Source organism: Lutra lutra, chromosome 3, assembly GCF_902655055.1.
Source record: "Lutra lutra chromosome 3, mLutLut1.2, whole genome shotgun sequence".
Lineage (NCBI taxonomy): Eukaryota > Metazoa > Chordata > Mammalia > Carnivora > Mustelidae > Lutra > Lutra lutra.
In genome coordinates this window covers 200,352,480-200,373,905 of record NC_062280.1, presented here as the reverse complement: position 1 = coordinate 200,373,905, position 21,426 = coordinate 200,352,480, and the positions used below count along the sequence as shown (strand labels likewise).

Sequence of the window (21,426 nt, the reverse complement as noted above, 5' to 3'; positions counted from 1 at the left end):
CAGCCCGCAGCCCCGCCCGCAGCCCCGCCCTGTCCGCACCTGGATTCTCTCCGTGGCACTGGGCCACAGCTGCCGGCACAGCACCTTCTTGAGGACGTCGGGGAAGAGGCTGACGGTGACGAGCAGGATGATGACCAGCCAGGCGGGGCCGCTGGACAACATCTGGATGAACACATAGTACATCCTCTGATAACTGAGGAAGGGCCTGGAGAGACAGACAGGCCGGCTGGACGTTACCTGGGGGCTCCGCTCTCCCTGCCCGGAGGAGCCCCCCGGCGGCGCAGGCCTTCAAGTCCGGCCCTGACCCTCTTGGGGGTGGGCACCTCGCTCGCGGGCAACGGGCCGCAGGACGGACCTGTCCGGCCAGGTGTGAGGAACGGGGCGGGAGGAAAGGCTTCCACGAAGTCCTCCCAAAGACAAGGCCGTCCCCGGAGCTGGCGACCGTGCCAGACACATGCACGATTCCAGCCGGTGGCACTTGCCAGCTGCCCCCAGCTCGCCCTCTGTGGGAACGGCTTGCGTGGCCCCTTCGGGCACATCTGCGATTCGAGAAAGCTCCACGGGGCTCCATGGCCAACGGGGAACCTGGCCAGTTCCGCCGTGTCTACGCCCAAGGCCAGCAGCGGGCAGGTGGGCGTCTGGGACAAAACGTGGACGGTGCTGGGCAGGCTGGAGGCCATGGAGCTCCGCACCTGCGGGTCCCAACGAGCCTGCAGCGCTTGGCTCTGGCCACTAGGAGTCAGCGATGCTGGGGGGGAGGGGGGGCTCCCGCGGGGGAGGGGACCCTGCACCCGCCAGTGCACCCAGAGCAAGGCACGCCCAGGCACCCCCCCGTCCCAGCTGTGCTCATGAAACGCCCCGTCTCTGGCAGAGGCGCGGGTGCCCTGACGAGCGGGGACAGAGGCTGAGGTGACCCGGTGAGGAGGCGGGACCGCCCTGCCTGGGGGTCACCGGCAGCACACAGAGGGCGATGAGCACAGGGTCCTGAAGGACACATAAGAGCTCACAGGGCAGGCTAATGGGAAAGGACGGCCGGGGCAGAAGGACCGGCATGAGCCAAGGTGTGACGGGAAACTCCGCAGAGCAGGCGCCACAGCCAGCTGCTTCTCGCCCTCGTCAGAGGCCACGGAACCAGCACCGCGGTTTCACCGGCCCGTGTTCCACCTGGCAGCCACGGTGAACTTCCCGCCCAGGCCATGGCATAAATGACTTCCCTTGAGGGGCCTCATCTGACCTGCAATCTGGAGCAGGGCCCCTGCGGCCACCCCGGCTCAGCTGACCACGGGTCACGCGGCGTGGCTCCCCCACATACCAGATGATCCCTCCCCAGAGCAGGGAGAAGACGACGTAGAACAGCAGGGACCCCCAGATGACGAAGTGGTTGATCCAAGTCCAGTAGTGCGTGTCCAGCGCCAGCTGAAAGACACACACCAGCCGTGAAGGGCGCCCTTGAGGGCCAGAAGGAGCCGCGGCTGCGCAGACCTGCCACCAGGAGAGAACGAGGAGCGCGCACCACCCCGGCCCACAGCAGCCAGAGCGCCGACGTAAACCTGCTGAGGGGGCACAGAATTGGAGGCCCCCAGAGGAGAGAGAGAAGGCGGTGGCCCGGCATTCTGGGGAGCCCACCCCGGGTCGGACCGGCTGCCCGGTCCTTGGTGTTCCCGGGGAGCGCGTCCCGGACCGGCCGGCTACCATGTCCACTGCGTTCCCGCTGCGGAGACGTGGGGGCGACCGTCTGCATGGCCCTGAACACAGCATCGGGCTTGCCTCTCAAAAGAGCTGAGTTTCCCATAACACGTTTATTTTACGGTAGATTTTGACTGTATTAGAATGGGGCTGCTTGTCATTTGAAGGAATTCTAATCTGACTCACCCCTCCTTCATCTAAGTTCACATACTGGGTCGCCCGGGGCCCGGCGTGCTGCGTCTCCCCTTGACTTCATAAATGACTGAATGTGACCCCGGAAGGTGGCCCAGGACACAGGGGCCTCCAGCCCGGGCACAGTTACGAGGAACGGGGCTGCTGAATAAGGAAGGGGAACAGCAAGCACTCACCTTTAGTGTGACTGTAAAGACCATCACGGTGAACACCAGTGTCCCAAAGGTCCAATTTCCAAAGATCTGTGGGGGAAACCGTCCACAGAGTCAGCAGTGGGTACACATCGCCCCCCTCCACACTTGAGAATGTTAGAGAACGCACCTCACTGCTCTGGCGGGCCAGCGCTCCAGACCCCAAAGACACAGGGACAGGGAGTAGCCAGCTATTGACACCTGGGGCACCCCAGACCCCCAGGGACCCTGCACCACCCTTGGGGGCCAGGCCAGCAGTCCAGGGATGGGTTCAGAGCAGCTTCTGCACCGACCCCTCAATGTTGGCCCCCTTGATCCTCCCCAAACACCAGTCCTAACGTGGCAGATGGATAGGAGAAAATCCCCGAGAGCCAGAACGCTAGTGAGCACGGTGCCGGCCGTGTCTCTTCCATGTCGTGTGTCATGGGGAAGAGACACGACGCAGCTCCCGGGCCCCATGCCTCCCACCCGCTCGAGAACAGACTCGGGAGCACTGGCTGCCTCCTCCGAGCTCAGCTCAGACTCCTGCCCTCTCTGGAAGGAAGCCACCGGCAGGAGCAATTTGCTCGCGAGCAGCTAGAGGGGACGACTGTGTCCCAGGCAGGGACCCCGAGGATGGCTCTCCCCTGGATGTGCCCAGGGCAAGGGGAATGGAGGCGGACAAGACAGCTGTACAGAGGCCCCGGCAGCCAGTGCGATGGCCAGACCCACAGACGCGCCACAGCCCCGAGGAAGCCAGGCCCCCCCCCAACCCCGCACGGTGCCGCGAAGCCACACAAGGTGGAAACACAGGATCGAATCACGAAAACAAGACGTTTCTCAACTACAGACACAGACACAGAAAACAAAATACCGACTTTCTCTCAGGGGAAATCAGTCTGCTGGAGATCTTACTCCCCTCGAGATTTCTCCAGAATCCCCTAAGCACCGACCCCCTTCTGGTTCCTGCGAACCGTGCCTCTCAGAAAGTGGTCCTCATACTTTTTAAGAGCAAACGGCTCTATTTCACTAAGCACGAAGCGGCTGGAACGCAAATGGCTTCCTGTGAGCTCGTTTTCCACAGAGCAGATGCAGGCGGACACGGAGGCGAGGAGGATTCTAGAATTTGAGTGAGGACAGAGGGCCCCACAGCCCTCACCAGCATCTGGTCCTCATCCCCGTCCATCGGTGTGACCGGAAGGGGGCTTCCCTCGCTCGGACCCACACGTGGGGTGACTCTGCCTCCAGGGGACCCCTGCCAAGGCCCAGGACAGTTCTGGCTGCCACGCTGGGGAGGGGGCTGCTGCCGTCATCTTGCACGGAGGGCTGGGGTCTGCTGCCTGCACAGGGTGGCCCCAGGGACCTGAAGTCCCCAGCCCCAGAGGCCACAGTGCCCAGGTAAGAAACTCCGACCAGAAAGTGTGATCTCGTCATTGTTTCACTTTGGGGTCAGGACAAACTTCAGAGTCCGAACCCAGGAGCAGCGTGGCCGCAGCCCACAGAGACGCCCGGCCCGCAGGGTGTCGGAAACTGCACCGCCGTCTGGTCTGCCCTGGCAGCCGATGCTCGCAGACGGAAGCACAGGGTGAGCCTACGGCCAGGCTGGCGCGGTCCTGAATCCGCGGGTCCGTCAGCGGGACCTGAGGAAGGCCGGCCCCTCCGCTTCCAACACTGTGGCGGCCGTGGTCACCACCCCTGCTTGGCAGGGCGCCCGGCAGGGTTTCGGAAGGGCCGGGCAACAGCAGGATGCAGGAACACGTGTGGCGCGCGGGCAGCGTCTCGCCAAGAGCACCATGAACCGGCCAGGCTGCGGAGCTGGAAAGGACAGCAGACCCGGGGTGACCGAGCAAGGCTACCGGTGTCTCGCGCAGGAACGCACGGGTCTCAGCTGTCATTCCTACAGACGCGGTGACAACACACGACCGTGTTGGCTCCAAAAATGTGAGTTTCGGTTACAAGCTCTGGCAGTGAGGACGCATCTGCTCTGCTGTCACCTGTGCCCTCAGCTGGTGGTTTCCGACTCCCTGGGACAGCCAGTCAGGGGACAGCTCTGGGAACACCCACTCAAGTCCTCATTAGTGGTGGGGGAGCCCTCAGGCTTTTGTCATTCAAGTTGTTTGTCACTATTTCTATGGGTTTTGGGGGCGGGAGATTAAAGTGTGCCCAGAGGGTTTGTTTTCGGAATGACATCGCTCCCTGGCTGCCAGCCCCCGATCTCCTAACAGAGCACCCCCTCGGCACAGACGACCAGGGACACGTAGCCTCATGAACGCCTGTGGAGCCTGTGAGCCTCCAGCTTCGCCGATCGCCCTCTGGCCCCCGCCCTCACGGGAGCATCTTGCAGGAAAGCGTCCCGCTCCTAAAATCCCTCAAATCCAGATTTCCCGATGTAAGTATACTCCACAACGAGCACCAGTGTTCTCTCAAGTCACGGCCCTAAGAACCCGCCGTCTGTCCTGGACGTTGGCTGACCTCCATTACCACGACTGCAGCGGAGCCCCAGTGCCCAACACAAGCACGTCCCTTCCGGCCTCTGTGAGCTTGGGTGTGTGTCAGAGAGAGGAACAGCTTTGGCTCCTGGCGTCTATGCAGAAAACGCTCCTTAGTGAATTTCTTTTCAAGAAGTTACCATGATTGTCCCCCACACCACAGGTGACCTATGCACGTTCCTACAGAACGAGGCAGCTCTCCAGGAAAGGGGTACTCCCCTACCGAGCATCAGCGGGATGGGACTTCCGGACCACAGCACCACAGGCTGCCCCCGAGCAGGAAGGGTGGGTGTCCGGAGCAGGATGGACAGTACAGTCCGCCAACTCCTGCTGCCCACCCCTGGTACCCCGAGGGCATCATGGGTCTCCGGAGACTGGCCCTCGAAGCACCTGGGTTTGGGGGTTTGTCTGAATCACTGCAGGATGACGCTACAACACCGTCTTAGACTTGTGGGCGATCGAACCGTCTTACCGACGAAGCAAACAAGAAAGGCTCCATCTGGAGACCCGGAGGCACCGGGGGGGAGGGGTGGCTAGGGCTCCAATACCAGACATTTGGCCCTGCTCTGTGCGCAGTGGTCTTGAGCAACCCAGCCGCGTGCGTCTCCTGCCCTCCCAGGGATACGGGAGGAAAATGAGCACCACTCGCGACCCGGGCGCTGTGGCTACCATCCATCTCGTTCTGACAAGCCCAGCCCTGGGGCTCCCCTCCTCTACGGAGGACGACAGACCTGCAGGAGACTTCGCCTCTCAGAGGCTGTGGACAAAACCTCAGCTCAGCGCCCCTGCTTGGCATCGACCACCCTGGGCCTGGTTCATGGCATCACCAGGCTTCCAAGCTGCTTCTCACACGACAAGATGTGCGTCACGTCCGGACAGGCAGGAGAGTAGGGCTGAGGCCCTGGGAGCTGACAGCCAGCACGCAGCAAGGCAGCTGTGGGGCTGCTCTCTGGTGCTGTGGACGAGGTCCAGCTAGGGGCACATCAGGGCTCCGGACACTGGAGCACAAGGAGGAGGCACTGCCCAGACCTCATGAGAGACCACGTGCTGTGCACGCCAGCCGGCACAGCCACATCCAGGCGTCTCACCAGATACTATCGAGTCTGGGGCAATGAAGGAGCAGCACGGAGAGTAACAGCACGGCGTCGCACGAGACCGCGGTGCGCGCGCTCGTGCGTGGACGTCACGTCATCCGAACTCCAGCTGCCCAAGCGACGGGCAAGCCACACCGCGCCAGGAGGCCTCTCGCAGCGCTAACAGGCCACGTCGGTCCTGACGTCCCGGCTCCGGGGACCCGGAATCCTCGTGCTTCCTCAGACACAGACAACAGCCCCCCTCAGGGCCTGGCCACATGAAGGCACGCGGAGACCCCACAGGAGGACAGTTCGGGGCCAGCTGCCCTGGGAACGGTCCAGGCAAATGCAGACAGAGGACGTTCCCAGAAACGCCAGGCTTTAGGGAAGTGAAACGAGGTCTTTAAAGCATTTCCGACATCAGTTAGCGAACGTGACTTCCACGGCAACAAAGGAGAACAGCCCGTTCGTAACGCAGGGAAGGAACAGGTCACCACGCGCCGGGAGCAGCGGGCCGCCTGGCGGGGAGGGACTTGTGTCCCGTGGCCACTGAACCTGGGCGGCGCTCCAGAGGGGACGGCCCTGGAGCACACCTGCGCATCCCCCGGAGAGTCCCGGAGGCCTGGGTCGGCTGCGCTCAGCGTGGTGTCCCCATCAAGCCTCCCGAGCCTGCCGGCGCCACGCATGGAAGCTCAGACGTATGTGTCATAGACCACCACCGCCTGGCGGGCGGGCCCCACACAGAACTCCAGAAACAGCACGACAAACAACCGAATGCAGACATACTCGTCTAAGACAGCACCGGCCCCGCCTGGGAGCCAGCGGCTGCTAGCAGGCTTCTACCGACAGAGCACACAGAAGAGGGCACAGGTGAAAATATTTCGAGAAATATTTTATTTTTAAGGCACTCCAAAACATAGAGAACAAACCCACAGTTTTCTTACCATGTGTGTGTTGGTGGTCACTATCTGAGAGTGGGGAGGGACGCCCGTGGCAAAAAGACAAAAGCGAGATAGGAATAAAACATCCCCGAGGTTACACGAACAAGCAGGCAGCCGCCTGCCCGCCCGCAGACTCTAGACCTGCTCACCGCGAGCGGCAGGCACTTAAGGTAAATGAGTGTGAACAAAAGCGACATGTTAAATACGAATTAATTCCCGCAGGAAGTGAGCCACGCCTGAGCCACGGAACGGAACAACGGAACCGTGGTGGCACAGAGAGCCATCGGCCTGGGGCTCCTGGGGGCGCGTCCAGCAGGTGCAGAGGCGCCGTGGCCTCGAGGTGCTTTGCTGGACGGAGGCCCCGCACCAGGCCCCACGGACCACCCTGACCCGCACCCGTACGGGACCCCCCGTGGCCCGGCCGCACGTGCGGTTCCACACTAACCTGCCCGTTGCTGGTCACTGTTGTGCTCTCAAACAGGAAGTAAGCACCGAAGAAGAACACCAGAGCGTCAAACACGCCCAGGAGCGTCCAGTAGATGAACACGCGCCAGCGGAGGAGGGCATTCTTGGCGATATCTCTGCGCGAGGGGACAGGGAGACCGCGGGTCAGCGACAGCAGACTCTCGCCTGGCCGGGCCACCCCACACTCTGTAGTGCCATCGGGCCGGGAAGGCCCCCTCAGTCACAGCACTGCCCCCCAGCCTCAGAGCCAGCTGGTGAGGCCACGCCATGAAAGTGGGTCGTAGAGAAACAGGCCCGGTCCACAGGATGGGTGGTCTGTCTGCCGCGGGTCACCCTGCCTGGCCAGCCTTGCCCCGTCCCTGCCTGACCCCTCCACAGGGGCACTGGGGCTGGGCACGTGCTCTAACCTCACAGAGCCTTCCGGGCAGATCCCGCTGGGTTCCTTCTCATAGCTCCCAGTGCCAAATGTGTCCCCATGTCACCTGCTCTGCCTGCCCCTGGCCGCCTGCTGAACACCCTGTCCCTCCCCCAGCACCTCGCCCGGCTCCACAGAGTCCTGGGGGACAGCCAGAGCACCAGACTCCTGCACCAGAAGCAGAGTCAGAGCCCAGTCATCAGAGCCCATGCCCAGCGGCGGCACGGGACCCTCCACCCAGGACGACGTCCCCGTGGGATCAAACGCAAATGACATTCACTTCTTTCCCTCCAGATGGACACTCACATGACAGACTCAATCTTTGCTCGTGCATGGACCCAGGACACAAGGTCCACACACATTCCCGTGAGATACGGGCTGCAGGCCTCAGGCTCGTGGCGCATCTCCTGGCACAACTCCTACACCCGTGAGTACACGGGAGGCCAGCTGCACGGGTCCCTCTGGAGGCGGGCCTACCCAGCGCCTCCTGCCTCCTCACACGCCTTCCCCTACCGCTGAACGGACACACGGTGAGCTCCACGCCTGCCGGCTCATCGCCTGCGGGCGCCACTGGGGATCAGGGGCTTCCAGGTCCCGTGTCACGGAGGACACCCCGATGGGGACCATGGGGCTGGCAGGTGCTCTGCACTGTGCAGACCTGAGACCCACCATGTGTGCGTGCATAGGCAGGTGCACAGAGACAGAGACCAGGAAACCCGGGCACCCGGGGATGCCGTTCCGTTGGGCGCTAAGCACCAGGGATGCTGGAGGAAGACTCAAGAACCTGCGTGGCCTTCAAACCGTTCTGATGTGAAAAGTTAAACTTAAAAAGCCACAAAAGCAGTAACAGCCTGAATCTGCCAGCCAGCTTGGAGGAAATTCCAAAATGGCAGAACAACACCTCTTCCTGATCATTAAAGACACTTCTTAGCCAAAAAGGGCACTCTGAGATCAGACCTGTCAACTTTCCCTTTTATCTCACCGAATGGAGCACACTTGGTTTTTAAAGGATCATTTAGGCTCCAAATCCACTGGGGTCACCAAGGGGCAGAAACACAGATCCTGGGTCTTTCTGGAACTGCTGAAAAGCACAGTAAGACCCACTGGCTTAACAGGCATGTTTCAAAGGCAGTACAAACCCTCTCCCTAGTCTGAGGTAGGATGCTTCCCCCCAAACCCTCTCCGGTGGCTGGGAGCCCAACGGCCACGGAGGGCTCTGGTCTGGCAGGACCGGCGTGCGGGGCTGGGGGGCACCAGGAGTGCTAGTGAGCCCTGAGGCCGGCCTGGCGCGACCGGTACCTGTAGAGGGAGGGCTCTCTGCGGAGCGTGTCGACGCTGACGTGCTGCTCCATCAGGCTGTACAGGAGAATCGGGAGGGACGTAAAGCTGATGTTGTACAGGGTCAGGTAGGCGGTGTCGTACAAAGTCTGCAGGAGAACAGAATCGGCCTGAGAACCGTGCTCCGCGGGTCACCACATGCTCTCACGCTTCGTTGAAATGTACACGTCTCCTCTGATTCGCAAAGACCCGGACCCACAGCAGCCCGACCTGCACAGTGTCCCCTTCTGCAGCTATGGACACAGGGACGTCTTTCAGTGCGTCCTGGTGCCCACTGTTGGTTACAGCCACGGCCGACACTGGTGCCCCCGGGACCCGCCCCGCTCGGCCACTGCAGGCCAGCAGCAGAAAAGCGGCTGAGAAGTCCGCCACCGTGACCGTCCAGCTTCAGTGCTCCCTGGCCCGGCCCCTCGGGCAGAAGCAGGAACGTGACGGGAAGGGGCCACCACACTCCCAGGCAGCTCGGCACCCCTGAGCGTGCCAGAGGCTGATGGCCAGGTGTGCGGGACGGGGACTCAGATGCCACTGGTCCCTCCTTCAGGGGCAGAAACTGGGACGGGGACTCAGATGCCATCGGTCCCTCCTTCAGGGGCAGAAACCACCGCAGCCTCGGGGATGGGTGAGCGGGCCACCTCGCTGTGGCCACGCAGAAGCCCACGGCAGCCACCGCGCCTCCACGTCTACTCCTGACCCTGCCAGCAGACAGCTGCACGGGGGTGTGAGATGGAGACCACAGCACCCCTGACCTACTGCCCCTGCAGCCCGCTCCCCCATATGGCCGACTCACCCCTGTACCCTGCTCCCCCATATGGCTGACTCGCCCCTGCAGCCCGCTCCCCCCTTCGCCACCCACAAGGGCCGGGCGAAAAGGCCCAGGGGAGCGTCTGACTCCAGACAGCCGGGCTCACCTGCTGTGAGAACCCGCAGAAGAACTGGTACAAAAACTGAGGGAAGATGAAGCAGACGTTCTGGAAGGGAAGCCACACGTGGGTTAGTCCGACACACGCCGGGGACCACACCCCCCGCGCCATGCCTGAGACCCGCGGTGCCTGTAGCACGTGACCCCGCAGCTCCTGTGCTCCCAGAAGGGCATGAAGCCTGCTCTCGTCTTAACGGCACGAGCCATGGCAGCTCTGTGAGGGGACAGCGTTCTGGGACACGGCAGGGCCTGAGCGTGGCCAGGGAAGAGTCTGAGTGCGTGACAGACAAGGACAAGGACTGCTCGCCAGGACACATGGCAGAACCTTCCCTCGACCACACGACAACAGCCAGGTTCCTGCCCGTTCCACGCCGAAGCTGTGTGCGCAGCGGTGTGTCGCCCTCCCCTCTCAGGGCAACGCAACACCCCCTCCCTGCTGGCCCGTCCCTTCCTGAGCCGTCCCCATGGCACCAGCGCGCCAGGCGGCCGCGGCACGGACACCCCACCTTGTAGAAGAAGTACTGCACGAGCTCAGATATCCTGATGTAGTAGAAATGCCCGTGAACCAGCAGCATCTTCTTCAGGTGCTTGAATTTCGGGACAGCATAGTCGCTGTTCCGGGCGGCCTGGCGACCCTCCTTCCCGATGACACCTGCGGGAAGGGCCCTGCTCTCAGCACCACACGAGGGCAAGCGGCAGGCGGCGAGACAGGCGCCAGCAAACACGGGCAACAGGAAGGCCCGGGCCGGTCACACCCTACGCCCCTCGTCCCGCCGCCCCTGCGCCCGCACCCCTCATCCCACTGCCGGTCTCCCCTCCCTGCCCACGGGCTCCCGGACACGGGCTACTCACCGATGCCCACGTGTGCCTCCAGGATCATGCTGACGTCATTGGCGCCATCCCCGATGGCTAAAGTAATGGGGTGCTCTTTGGAGAGTTTGATTAACTTAACAATCTGGAAAATAAGCAAATCGAGAATTTATGTCTTCTGTTTTCTGTTGGCCCAGATCGCTACCTAGGCGGAACACAGACGTCAAGTCAGCTGAGGAGGACAGGACAGTGAGCGGCTCAGCGTGAACTTGCCGTCTGTGTGCAGGCCCAGCCTTATGCTGCCGACGCGCGAGCAGAGAAGGTGGCTCATGCGCGGTCACCGGACAGGGCTGGTGGGCGACGGCTGTGCGTTGCTGCTGAGGCAGACTCAGCAGACGGGGCCACGCAAGCCCCGGGGACACATGGACAGCACGCTCAGCCAGGAGACACGGCCCTGTAGGCCGTCTGCTACAAGCATCTCTTTCTCCTAAATAAGCTGCGTCTCGTGTTATTTTAACGCTCAGTGTTGTCATGCGTGCAAATCTGATCTGGAAATGTGACACAGGGAATGATTTCAAGCGGGTAGTCCATTTCTTTGCAAACTTTCTCTCCATCTATGCGTCTAAGGGCCGCGGTTCAGAGAGAGGACCGAGAAGATGAGGAGACATGAGCGGACCGCCTGTCCTTTCCACAGCAGAGTCGAAAACACGAATGTGTGCAAACACTTCTGAACGTCAGAAACTCAAAAAAAGACTGTAACACAGGAAAATCCAACAAAATGTCCTAGGCTTGCCCCTCTGGACAGGATGACACAGGCTTCCAGGGAGCCTGCAGCAGGAAATGGGGTGGGGGGCAGGGCGGGACTGCGGCCATGCTCCGGGGCTCAGGAGTCTGGAGGCCGTAGGTGGATGCCAGCTTCCAAACTCCCTAGTAGAAAGTTCCCCCACTCTCCGTGTCTCAGCGCTCCTGCACGCTCAGGGACAGCACTCACACGGGCACCACTCTGCAGTGGTTTGTGCCGCACCTGTCACCGTGCCAGCGGCAGGCGTGTTGGAGCGCACCTGCACCCCGTCGCTCCCATGGAGCCTCAGAAATGGGGCTCCCCCTGTACGAGAGGCCGTGCGGGGCCAGGCTCCCCGGCCTCCACCTCCCCCGCCTCCAGCGGGCGGCGTCCCACCCAACTCCGCCCACCCTCGCCTCAGCAGAGGACGACCCAGGCTGGACATTTCTGCCCTTTGTGCCTCTACTTAAAGAAGGCGGTGCCTCTCTGAGCTTATCACAACCGCGAGGGGCTGGGGGCTCTGGGGCCGACCTGGGCCTTCTGCAGGGGTGCCATCCTGCAGCACAGCACGGCACTACAGTTGCGGCAGATCTCCAGGAAGAGCTCCCGGTAGTTGCCGCCGCTGCCGTCCTCGCGGGGCTTCATGACCAGGGACAGCGCGGCTCCGTCGATGATCAGCCCGAAGTCCTCCAGGTCGGCTGAGAGCCTGTTCCATCACAGCAACAGACACGTCACTCGGGAGCCCAGGGCGCACAGCTCGGAGGCCTGTCATGTCATCAGTCGACAACGGCAGACTGTTCTACCGGCACAGCCTCAAGAGTGCCCCAGGCCCCACGGTCCAACGCAGCCGAAACGAAACACTCCTGGCGCCAGCACAGCGCAGACACCGAGCTCCAGCCCACGCGCACCTTTCGCGACGTCCACGCCGTCGGCCAAGAGCACGCGTCCTGGGCCGGCGGAGCTCAGTCTCTCCTCCCGCAGACGCGGCCGTGCGGGCCAGCCTCTGGCTGCAGCCTCGCCGCGCCCTTCCCGGGCGTCCGGCCTGGAGTGCGCATGTCTCTCTGCTGCGTTTCAAAGCTATGGGCACATCCCCGACCCCCAGAGCAGCCCTGCAGGTCAGGAGAAGGGACGGATAACGCTCGCGTCCAATGACAGGGCTGCTGTCCCGTCACCACCGTACTGCAAATCTAACATGTTCCCAGAATTCTTAGCCTCGGACCTGGTAGCAGCAAGGGCAGCGCTGACCACACGTGCGTGAACTGCGGACTGCTGCTGGAAGACACAACTCCAGAGCGCGTCCTGCTCGACCTTGCGTTAGAACGGCTCTCTCTGCCCGACAGCTGCCCCGCGGGATCCACGATACAGCCCCGGCCTCAAAGCGCATGGGAATGACCCCTCCCAGTACTGCCTACGTCAGTCAAGTCTGCGTCCTTGTGTGGCATTTAAAAGTGAACACACTCAGACACAATCAGACACACACTCGCACACTCACAGACACTCAGATGCTGGCACACATGGACAGATACACAAACACACGCAGATACACTCACAAACGCGGACACACACATACACACACTGACAGACACACTCAGATGCATACACAACACACACACACTCGGACACTCACAGACACGCTTACAGACACACACACACGTAACTCTTCTGCAAAAACGTCTCACAGTGGCCACAGAGACTCGCCCTGGCCGTGTCCCGCTGTTCGCTGGGACGACCCCCGGGGACGGACACCCACGGCTGCCCCCCTGCAGTGGGCACGGGCCCTGCTTACCCCGAGAAGTTGTCCCTGGTGAGGCTCCCGCTGTGGCGCAGCACGGTCTTGCTCAACTCGAACAGCACGTCATGCAGGCTCTGCTCCTCCAGCCGCTTGGTGGTGAGCTCCAGCAGCTGCGTGCCCCTCCGGAACAGCCTGCAGGCGTAGCAGGTGGCGGCCGCCGTCTCCATCTTGTCCCCGGTGAGGACCCACACCTTGATCCCGGCTTTCTGCAAGGCTTCAATGGTGTCGGCAGCCTTCTCCTGGAGCCTGAGCGAAGTAGGAGTGAGACCACGGGCCTGAGCGGGGCACCTCCGACTCCGGGAACCTAGGCCACTAGCTCCGTCCCCACAAGCTAGAGAGCACCAGGCCGTCAGCTCACGACGTGACCGCGGGGCCCCCAGAGCTGCCCGTACGCTCACGTGTCAGCTCTACAGGAAAGCGCTTCCCAGTTCCACGCGGAGGCAGGCGTGCAACACCGAGAAGTGACGCGTCCTTCTCGCACAACCGATGCTCGGTGAGCACGTGGCACCCTGTCCGGCGGGGCTTCCCCACTCGCGGAAGATTTGGGGTGATGACAAGGACCATCACCAGCAACAAAGGACGTCTCAGCCCGGGGAGGACGGGGCCAGGAGAAGAGGAAGTCCGAGTACTCGCTGCCTTTCCCTTTGGCCTGAGCTGGTGCAACTCCGCCTCTTAGCAGGGGCCCCAAATACGGCCAAACACCGAGACCGCCGGCAGGTTCCACGATGGGCTCCTGCGCACCACAGGCTGGCCACGTGTCAGAAGCCATGGGAAGCCCTGCCCACGACGCACCCCTCCACCAGAGCTCACGGGGTGAGCCCCCATCAGCAACCCTGTGCCAGGGTGAAAAGCCCAGGGCTCACGGGCAGCCAGACTCGTGCGAGGGTGAGCGGCTCACACACCGGTCAGGCCGTCGTGCTGTGCGTGGACGTCTGCCTCATTTGGACCTGTCGTTCTTCCAGAGTTTAGCGTCTGCGCTTTTGACAGGCATGTGAAGTGAGGCACCACGTCCCTGCCCAGCACCAGCGGGTTCGGATCCCACTGCGCCGACCCGATGAGACTCGGTAAAGCCTGGAGCTCACAGGACCCCCGCATTCCGGAGGCACGGGGACATCTCATACTTTTATCAGTTTGTTTGGAAAGTGGAAACGGAGAACCAGAAAGGTCCGTCTGCAGAGGTGTTTGTCAGTTTTAGGGAAAGGATTTGCGACTAAATGTTATTACCTCAAGGCCACTGGCCCTCACCTGCCCCTGGGAACCTACTCTGTTTTCGAGGTCCCAACTCCCCGTGGAGTAGATCGTCTCCCTCGACCCTCCTGAGGGTGTGCAGATGTGACTCGCCTATCCAGACTCTCCGCTCCCGGCACGTCCCTCGAGGACGGTCCCAGTGTCCCCCAGGCAAACTCACCCCACGCACGTCCCTCTCCCCTAGCACAGCAGGCCCTTGGTGCCACATGTCCTTTCTGGGTCAGTGCCTGGACCCCCATCCAGCCAAGCGACAGGAGGGACTTAGGCCATCAAGTTGAAGTCGAGTGACCCCCACTGGAGACTGGGAGGCCGTGGAGTGCTCATTAAAGACACCAGAAAACTAGGCTTCTCGTGAGGACTGAAATGTCAGGCCCATTTACACCTTAAAGACTGAACCTTCGCGGGAAATAAACTTGCGGTAAACGCCCTCAAGTTTCCACTTCATCCCATTAAACTGGGGCATTTTTTTCTTTTCCTTTCCGTCCACGCTCTCGTGTTACACGGGGACATGCCCGTGTCTCCGTGCACGAGCCCCAAACTCACGTCCAGCCCCATCTTCCGAGCGTGGGAAGGCCCCTGCCTGAAGGGACACGTCTCGGTTATTAGTGGTGGTTTTTGCAATATTCTAATTCACAGTTTTACATTCCTTCAACAAGAAATGACAGGTACACCGAGGATGCTCACGTCTAAAACGTCACGCTTGAACTTGGAAAGGGCGGTGGGGAGAGCTCAGGGACAGAACCGCTGACAGAACTCTGCAGAATGATTTCAAGACGCCTGTCTCTCTGGACGACTGGCAGCACAGTATGAACGTGCCAACCACTCCGGTCCCTCTGGCAGAGCGCGACTGTCAGGGCCTTACTCACAGAAGGTAAGACACCATCCAGGCACGACCTCCCGGTGACGCCCCCTGAGGCCCGTGTTTGTCCCGCTGCGGACGCACATCCCTGTGAGGACAGGAGGGGCCCAACCCCCGGGCACCACACAGGCCCCAAGGCCTCCGAGGGCTACCGCTTCTCTGAGGAGGGGGCGTTGCGTGTACCTCACCTGTCCTCCACAGCCGTGGCCCCGAGCAGGATGAGGTCCTTCTCTATTTGCTCATAGGCCTCTGCTAACTTCTTCTCCCGGTCCTGGAGAGCCACCTTGGCGGCCTGCAGCAGGGTACAAACGCCGTCGTACTCTTCCAGAGCGAGCCTTTTGTAGGCCACACACAAGGTCCGAAGTCCCTCCTGCAGGAAACAGCACAGCGCTCACCGTGAAGTCAAGTGTCCCTCTGCCGGAACGTTACCTCTCCGGTGCTTCCCCAATACCCTCTCGAATCAGAAGGGCTCACCACAGAACTGTGAGCCAGCGAGCCCTCAAAGGTGTTGCTCGCTGTATCCGAAATATCTGTTATTTACACGCACATTAAACACCGACAACCTCATAGATGACAGAATTTCACACGGGTGAGCACAGGACTAACACGAATCAGGGCCAGGAAAACATAACACTCTGTTCTCTTATTCTTACAGATGAAACATGAAGCTCTTTTTTTAGAGTAGTTATTCTAGATCTTATCGTCAACATTAAGGGATATTTCTTTACATGGGAGTCTCTGATACAGTGGGCTCTCCCTTAGCAACCACTGAAGGGACGCTGCTCGGTCACGTGTCCAGCCTACCGGGTCCACGAGGTGGAGAAGGAAGAACCTGAGGACGGTGGATTTACTATGATCAGAACTCCACTGGCTGCGCGGGCCAACAGCCCACAAGACACGTCGGGGCCCGAGGGCCACCCACGGGGCGCTCTGATCCCATCAGCAAAAGCCTCCTTCCCGTCAGGACGAAGCAAACCATTGCAATGGTCTGACAGATGCTCTAAGCACGACTTCCCTTCTGTCCTCCCTGTTGTTCCAGCCCTGAGTCCATGGTCCCGGGAGAACAGCCCAAGTCGTCCTGTACGAGCCGTCCAAATTTCCTGTAAGTGCCAGAAAATCCTTCCCATTTCTCATGAGTCCTTGGGTCTCCACATGTGGCCGAAGGACCCAGTCACAGTGTGGCCCGGTCCCTCCTGGTGTCCTTGAAGTTCTTCAAAGCGTTGGTGTGAATGGTAAGCAGAGCTTTCCGAAATAAAAAAAAAAGTGTGTTTCTGGAGGTAGACATGGGATTTCCGCTCGTGGAGCTGGGGAGAAGAAACCTTTCCTGACTCCTGTGAAGTACTAGCCAGACCCCACACGCTGTGCATAGAACATGCTGATGTACAAACAAAGCCAGACAGACACACTACAACAAGAGACAGTTCAACAACATCTTCCAAATACAGATGGAAAAGTCCTCAGCCAAGTACCAGCAAACGAAACCCAAGAGCATACACGAAGGGTCATGAGCCACGACCGATGGATTTCTCCCAGCAGGCGAGGCTGACTAGGCATGGGTGTCGGTCCACGGGCCACGTGATGGGAGAAGGAAGGGAGAGCCCCCACAGTCATCTCAGTTGATGCAGAAAAAGCATCTCACAAAATCCAACACTGTTTCATGATAAAAAACCCCCACTCCTTAAACTAGGAATAGAAGGGAATTTCCCCAGTACCGCAGAGGCCTTAGTGAAAACCCTGCGCCGGCATCATACTGAGAAACGCTTTGCCCCCGAATCAGGAACAAGACCAGGGTGCTCACTTTGGCCACTCGTGTTCAGCCCAGCCTCGGAATTCCTAACCAGAGCAACTACGCAAGAAGAACAAAAAAGGCATCGAATTGTAGAGGAAGAGGTAATGTTACTGTGCTCAGAGCTATGATGAAAACCCTGAAGACGCCAGAGAAAAACACTGGGACTGGTAAATTCAGGAAACGGTTGAAATACAAAGTCAAGGGGCGCCCGGGGGACTCAGTGGGTTAAGCCTCTGCCTTCGGCTCGGGTCGTGATCTCAGGGTCCTGGGATCCAGCCCTGCATCGGGCTCTCCGCTCAGTGGGGAGCCTGCTTCCCCCCCTGCCCCCCGCCTGCCTCTCTGCCTACTTGTGATCCCGTCTGCCAAATAAATAAATAAAAATCTTAAAAAAAAAAAAAAAAGAAGTACAAAGTCAGCACACAACAATCAGTTGCATCAAGAAAGTAAAAGATGTGCAGACTGGAAACTACAATGTGTTGCTGGGAGAAATTTCAGGAGACTGAGGGAAAGGGAAGGCACCCCAAGTGCACAGACTGGGGATTCCCATCCCAAGGACAACACCCGAAGCCCTCCATGGGGTCAGAGCAACCCCCCAGCAGCAGCCCGAGGGCTACACATATCCCAACATTTTGTGGCGCCTCAAAGTTCTGAGATCAGCCAACAATTTCATAAAAGAACAACAAAACTGAAGGACCCACACTCCCGGATCGCCAAACTTCCTAGAAAGGGACAGCCATCAGAACCGTGCCACAGAACTGAGCCTCCTGTGCACGGCCGGGGGTTCCTGACGTGGGTGCCAGGACCAACTGACAGGGCACGCATCTGTCCCACAACAGAGCTGGGGAGACACACGGCCACCTGCGGGAGAGTGAGGCTGGACCCTCCTCATGCACTTACAAAGCTAACTTGGAATGGGTCACAGGCATCCACGTGCGAGTGAACAGCAGCAGACTCCGAAGAAAAGCACAGGAACATCTTCAGGACCTCGGGTTTGGCACAGTTTTGTAAACGTGAGAGTAAACGCGCAGGCAGCAGAGAACAGGAGAGAAAATGGACTGAGCTAAACCCTACATGTGGTTGCAGTGAAGGACACTATCAAAACAGTGAGAACGCAGCCAAAGGATGGGACAAAGCAGTCACAAATCACATACACGTCCCACAAGGCATTAGGATCCGGAATATATAAAGAATGCCTAGCATCCAACAACAACAAAAAACAGCCCAATTCAAAAATGGGCCAAGGGTCTGAAGGGGCCCTTGTGCGAAGCCCTCCCAATGGTCAGCAGCACGAGAACGCACGCTTGGCCCGTGGCTGTGACGGAAATGCAATCAGCACCACAGCGAGACGCCACTGCATACCCAGCACAGAACTGTAACGAAAGCAGACACTGGTGCGCGTCCACGAGGACGCAGAGAATCTGAAGCCCTCATGTGCGTCTGGCAGGGACGGGCGACGGCACAGCCTCTGTGGGAAGCAGTCTGACGGTTCGTCAAGACTCAGACTAACAGGAGTCCCCATGTGACCCAGCAATTCCATCCCTGGGCACGTGAATGGAGTTCCGCAAGCCTGGCCCCAAACAGACCCTGGGACCAGCGTCCCCACAACCATCTCTCCAGCCGCCAGACGCGTGTCAACACAAGGATGGGCAAACCGTGGCCCGTCCCGTAGACCCATGTGGCGGAATGTTATTCTGCCATAAAAGGCACGAGGCTCGGGGAGAGCGAAGCCTGGAGGGACCTGGAGGACGCGATGCTGAGCGAGGGAAGGCGGCCTCGAGGGCGCAGACACCGTACGAGCCCACGTGCACGAAAGACCCAGCAGAGATAAGTGCGCGGGGACGGAGGGCAGGGCAGAGGACAGCAGGGGCTGGCGGCACGCAAGGGGAGGTCTTGCTCCGTGGGCTCAGTTTTCGTTGGGGGTGACACTGCCATCGACACTGGTGACTCCCGTGCTGAGCGCGGCTGCGTGGCCGAGTCTAGTTCCACATCCCGACCACGACGAGAAATGGGTCACAGACTGAAATGTAAACCACACCAGTGCGAACCTCACGGAAGAAAATATGAGACGCACTCGGCACCTAGCGGCGACCACAGCTCAGGCGTCACACGCCCGACGCACGTCCCTGAGTCAGAAACCGACAGTCAGAGGCTCTGCCGAAGGCCCCGCCGACAGGAAGCGGCCGCAGACGTGGAAGAAACACTGGCGAATCACAAACACGCGGAGGAGTTGACATCTTCGACTTTTAAAGAACTCTTAAAATTCAACCCAAAACACACAAAAACATTGCACCGAACCATCCTGAGAGACGAGGGCAGACACAGCAGGGACCTTTGGCTGGGGACGAGGATGGCAGGAGAGCTCGCGGAGCTGCGGCCTGAGCGTGCGCGGCTGTCACCTGTGTGTGCGGTGCCAGCTGCAGACCGGAGACGCGCGCCGGCTGGGGCGGATGCCAGGAAACAGGTGGGAGTTTCTTACAACACTAGATGCTGACATCGCGCTCCTGGCCGCGCGCCCCGGGGACGTGAGAATTTACGTCCGCACGACCCGGACACGCGTTACACGCGGTTTATTTCCGGCGGCTTCACGCTGGGGACGACCGGAACGTCTCCCAACAAGGGGCAGGGGCAGGTCCACACCGTGCACGCAGCTCGGCCTGCGAGAAGCCACCATTGGCCCCTCCGTGCCGACGCATTTCCATCGCTGTCCTGAATGCCAAGCGCCCGCAGGCGGCACACAGGCTACGGGGGCAGGGCCGGAGGCCGGGAGCGGGGCTGGGGGCTGGGAGCAGGGACTGTGGCAGACCCTGTGGCGTCTGCGGAGGACCAGTGGGCTCGTGAAGGGCTCCCCAGGCCGGGGACAAACCATCAGGAGGGAGGGGGATGGTGCTGTCCCAGGAGTCAGGCGGGAGACCCCACAGTTCCCAGGGGATTTGTCTCTGGACTGGGGAGGAACTTGGTCCACCCGAGCGACGCCTGGACCCACGTCACGGGTCAGAAAGCCACTGTCTGAACAGAACTGCTCCGGGAACCAAGCCGTGGCTGACGCAAACACGGGGCAGCCCACGGGCGGGCATCCTCGGGCCAGTCCGTCAAAGGCCAGCAGGATGCAAGGGGGCAGGGAGCGTCACCCACGGCGAGGACACGACCCCCAGCAGACCCAGCACCAAGGGCGGAGCTGGCAGAGAAGCAGTCCAACGGCCACCTTGTGCTTCACGCGTCCCAAACCTAAGTCCCGACATGCAGGTGAGAGAAAGCGCCCAGCGTCTGAGATGACATGGACCCGGCTACACCCTGGGGCTGACGAGACACAGCTCGCTAGAGGACAGGCACGAAGACAGGGCGACAGGAAGTACTGAAAACAAAACCAAGGACATTTTCAAAAGAAAAGACCCAGGGGCCCGTGATGACCACGTATGCTACCTGCAGGGCACTGCCGTTCTGGGAAAGGTGGGGACGGTGGGTACGTCGTCAGGTGGGTATGTCGTAAGACACAGCGGCTGAAAACTCCCCAGCTTGATTTAAAGAACCACAGACCCCCAGACCCAAGAGGCCTGAGCAGCCTGAGCAGGCGTAAACCCGAAAGCGGCCACCAAAGACGGCCACGGACACAGAGAACGAAGACAGCCGGCGCCTCGAGGGAAAAGAAACGTGAGTCCGTCCCAGCACACACGCAGCTGTTTCTGCACAGCTGCCAACCAGACAAGCCCTGGGGCGGCAAGAGGGCTGTCCCAGCAGGGGCCACCGAGCAGCCATGGACGGTGGGGAGCGCGCTGGAGCCGGAGGGGAGACCGTGTGAGCCCACGTGCCCCGATGCACCAGGCACGGCCGCCCTCGCTCCGCCGCAGAGTGCCAACCATCCCCAGAGCTGCTCTGAAGGAGGCCACGAAGGAGCCTGGAGGGGAGAGTTTAAAGCTGGTTACAGGATAAGGGCCTTGCGGACTGAGAAACCGCACCACCGTCTGCCCGTGCGCAGGTGAGGAAACGCCATCTCTGAGGCATACGCAGCCACTGTTCTTGGGGAACACACGCAGTCTGGTGTGGATGCCCCGGTCCCCCAGAGAAGGGGGCAGACAGAGACCCCAGAGCGGCGGGAGCATCCTCTCAGCGTCCTGGGCTGAGGTCCTGGGGTCCGGGCAGGGACTGGGTGTGCCAGCGTCCGCGCGGAGGGTAGACAGGCCCAGGCCTGACAGGTGTGGTGACCTGCACGGCCGGCATCCCAACTGTGTGTCACCATCATTTCAGATCTGCTGCTGGACTGACTCGCAGATGGGCTGCCCCCTCGGGGACAACCGGGCAAGCGGGTATCAACACTCACTGCCCCGAGACGGCAGTGAGCATGTGTGTCCAGGCGCTTCGCAGAAGCCCTCCGTCCTGTTCCGCAAATGGGACCCTGGCCTCTGGGCAGCAGGCTGACTGACCGTGACCCCCCACGCCAGGGCTCAGTCACCTCCAAGCAGCA

The 21,426-nt window shown here is 60.7% G+C and overlaps 1 protein-coding gene across 9 annotated transcripts in view; it reads right to left on the bottom strand.

Annotated features, from left to right (window-relative positions):
- ATP11A (ATPase phospholipid transporting 11A) overlaps positions 1 to 21,426 on the bottom strand; it is a 114,153-nt gene that overhangs the window by 9,066 nt on the left and 83,661 nt on the right. For 8 of the 9 annotated variants that reach the window (XM_047720447.1, XM_047720451.1, XM_047720448.1 and 5 more), the window contains exons 18-28: positions 15,367 to 15,548; positions 13,066 to 13,317; positions 11,811 to 11,985; positions 10,541 to 10,643; positions 10,195 to 10,340; positions 9,678 to 9,737; positions 8,731 to 8,858; positions 6,997 to 7,132; positions 2,055 to 2,120; positions 1,313 to 1,416; positions 40 to 205 (exon numbers count right to left, since the gene is read on the bottom strand). In XM_047720447.1, the coding sequence (XP_047576403.1) occupies positions 40 to 205; positions 1,313 to 1,416; positions 2,055 to 2,120; positions 6,997 to 7,132; positions 8,731 to 8,858; positions 9,678 to 9,737; positions 10,195 to 10,340; positions 10,541 to 10,643; positions 11,811 to 11,985; positions 13,066 to 13,317; positions 15,367 to 15,548 (1,518 nt within the window). Of the gene's footprint in view, positions 1 to 39; positions 206 to 1,312; positions 1,417 to 2,054; positions 2,121 to 6,489; positions 6,579 to 6,996; positions 7,133 to 8,730; positions 8,859 to 9,677; positions 9,738 to 10,194; positions 10,341 to 10,540; positions 10,644 to 11,810; positions 11,986 to 13,065; positions 13,318 to 15,366; positions 15,549 to 21,426 lie in introns of those variants that run through there. The other variant, XM_047720455.1, reaches the window with a different exon arrangement.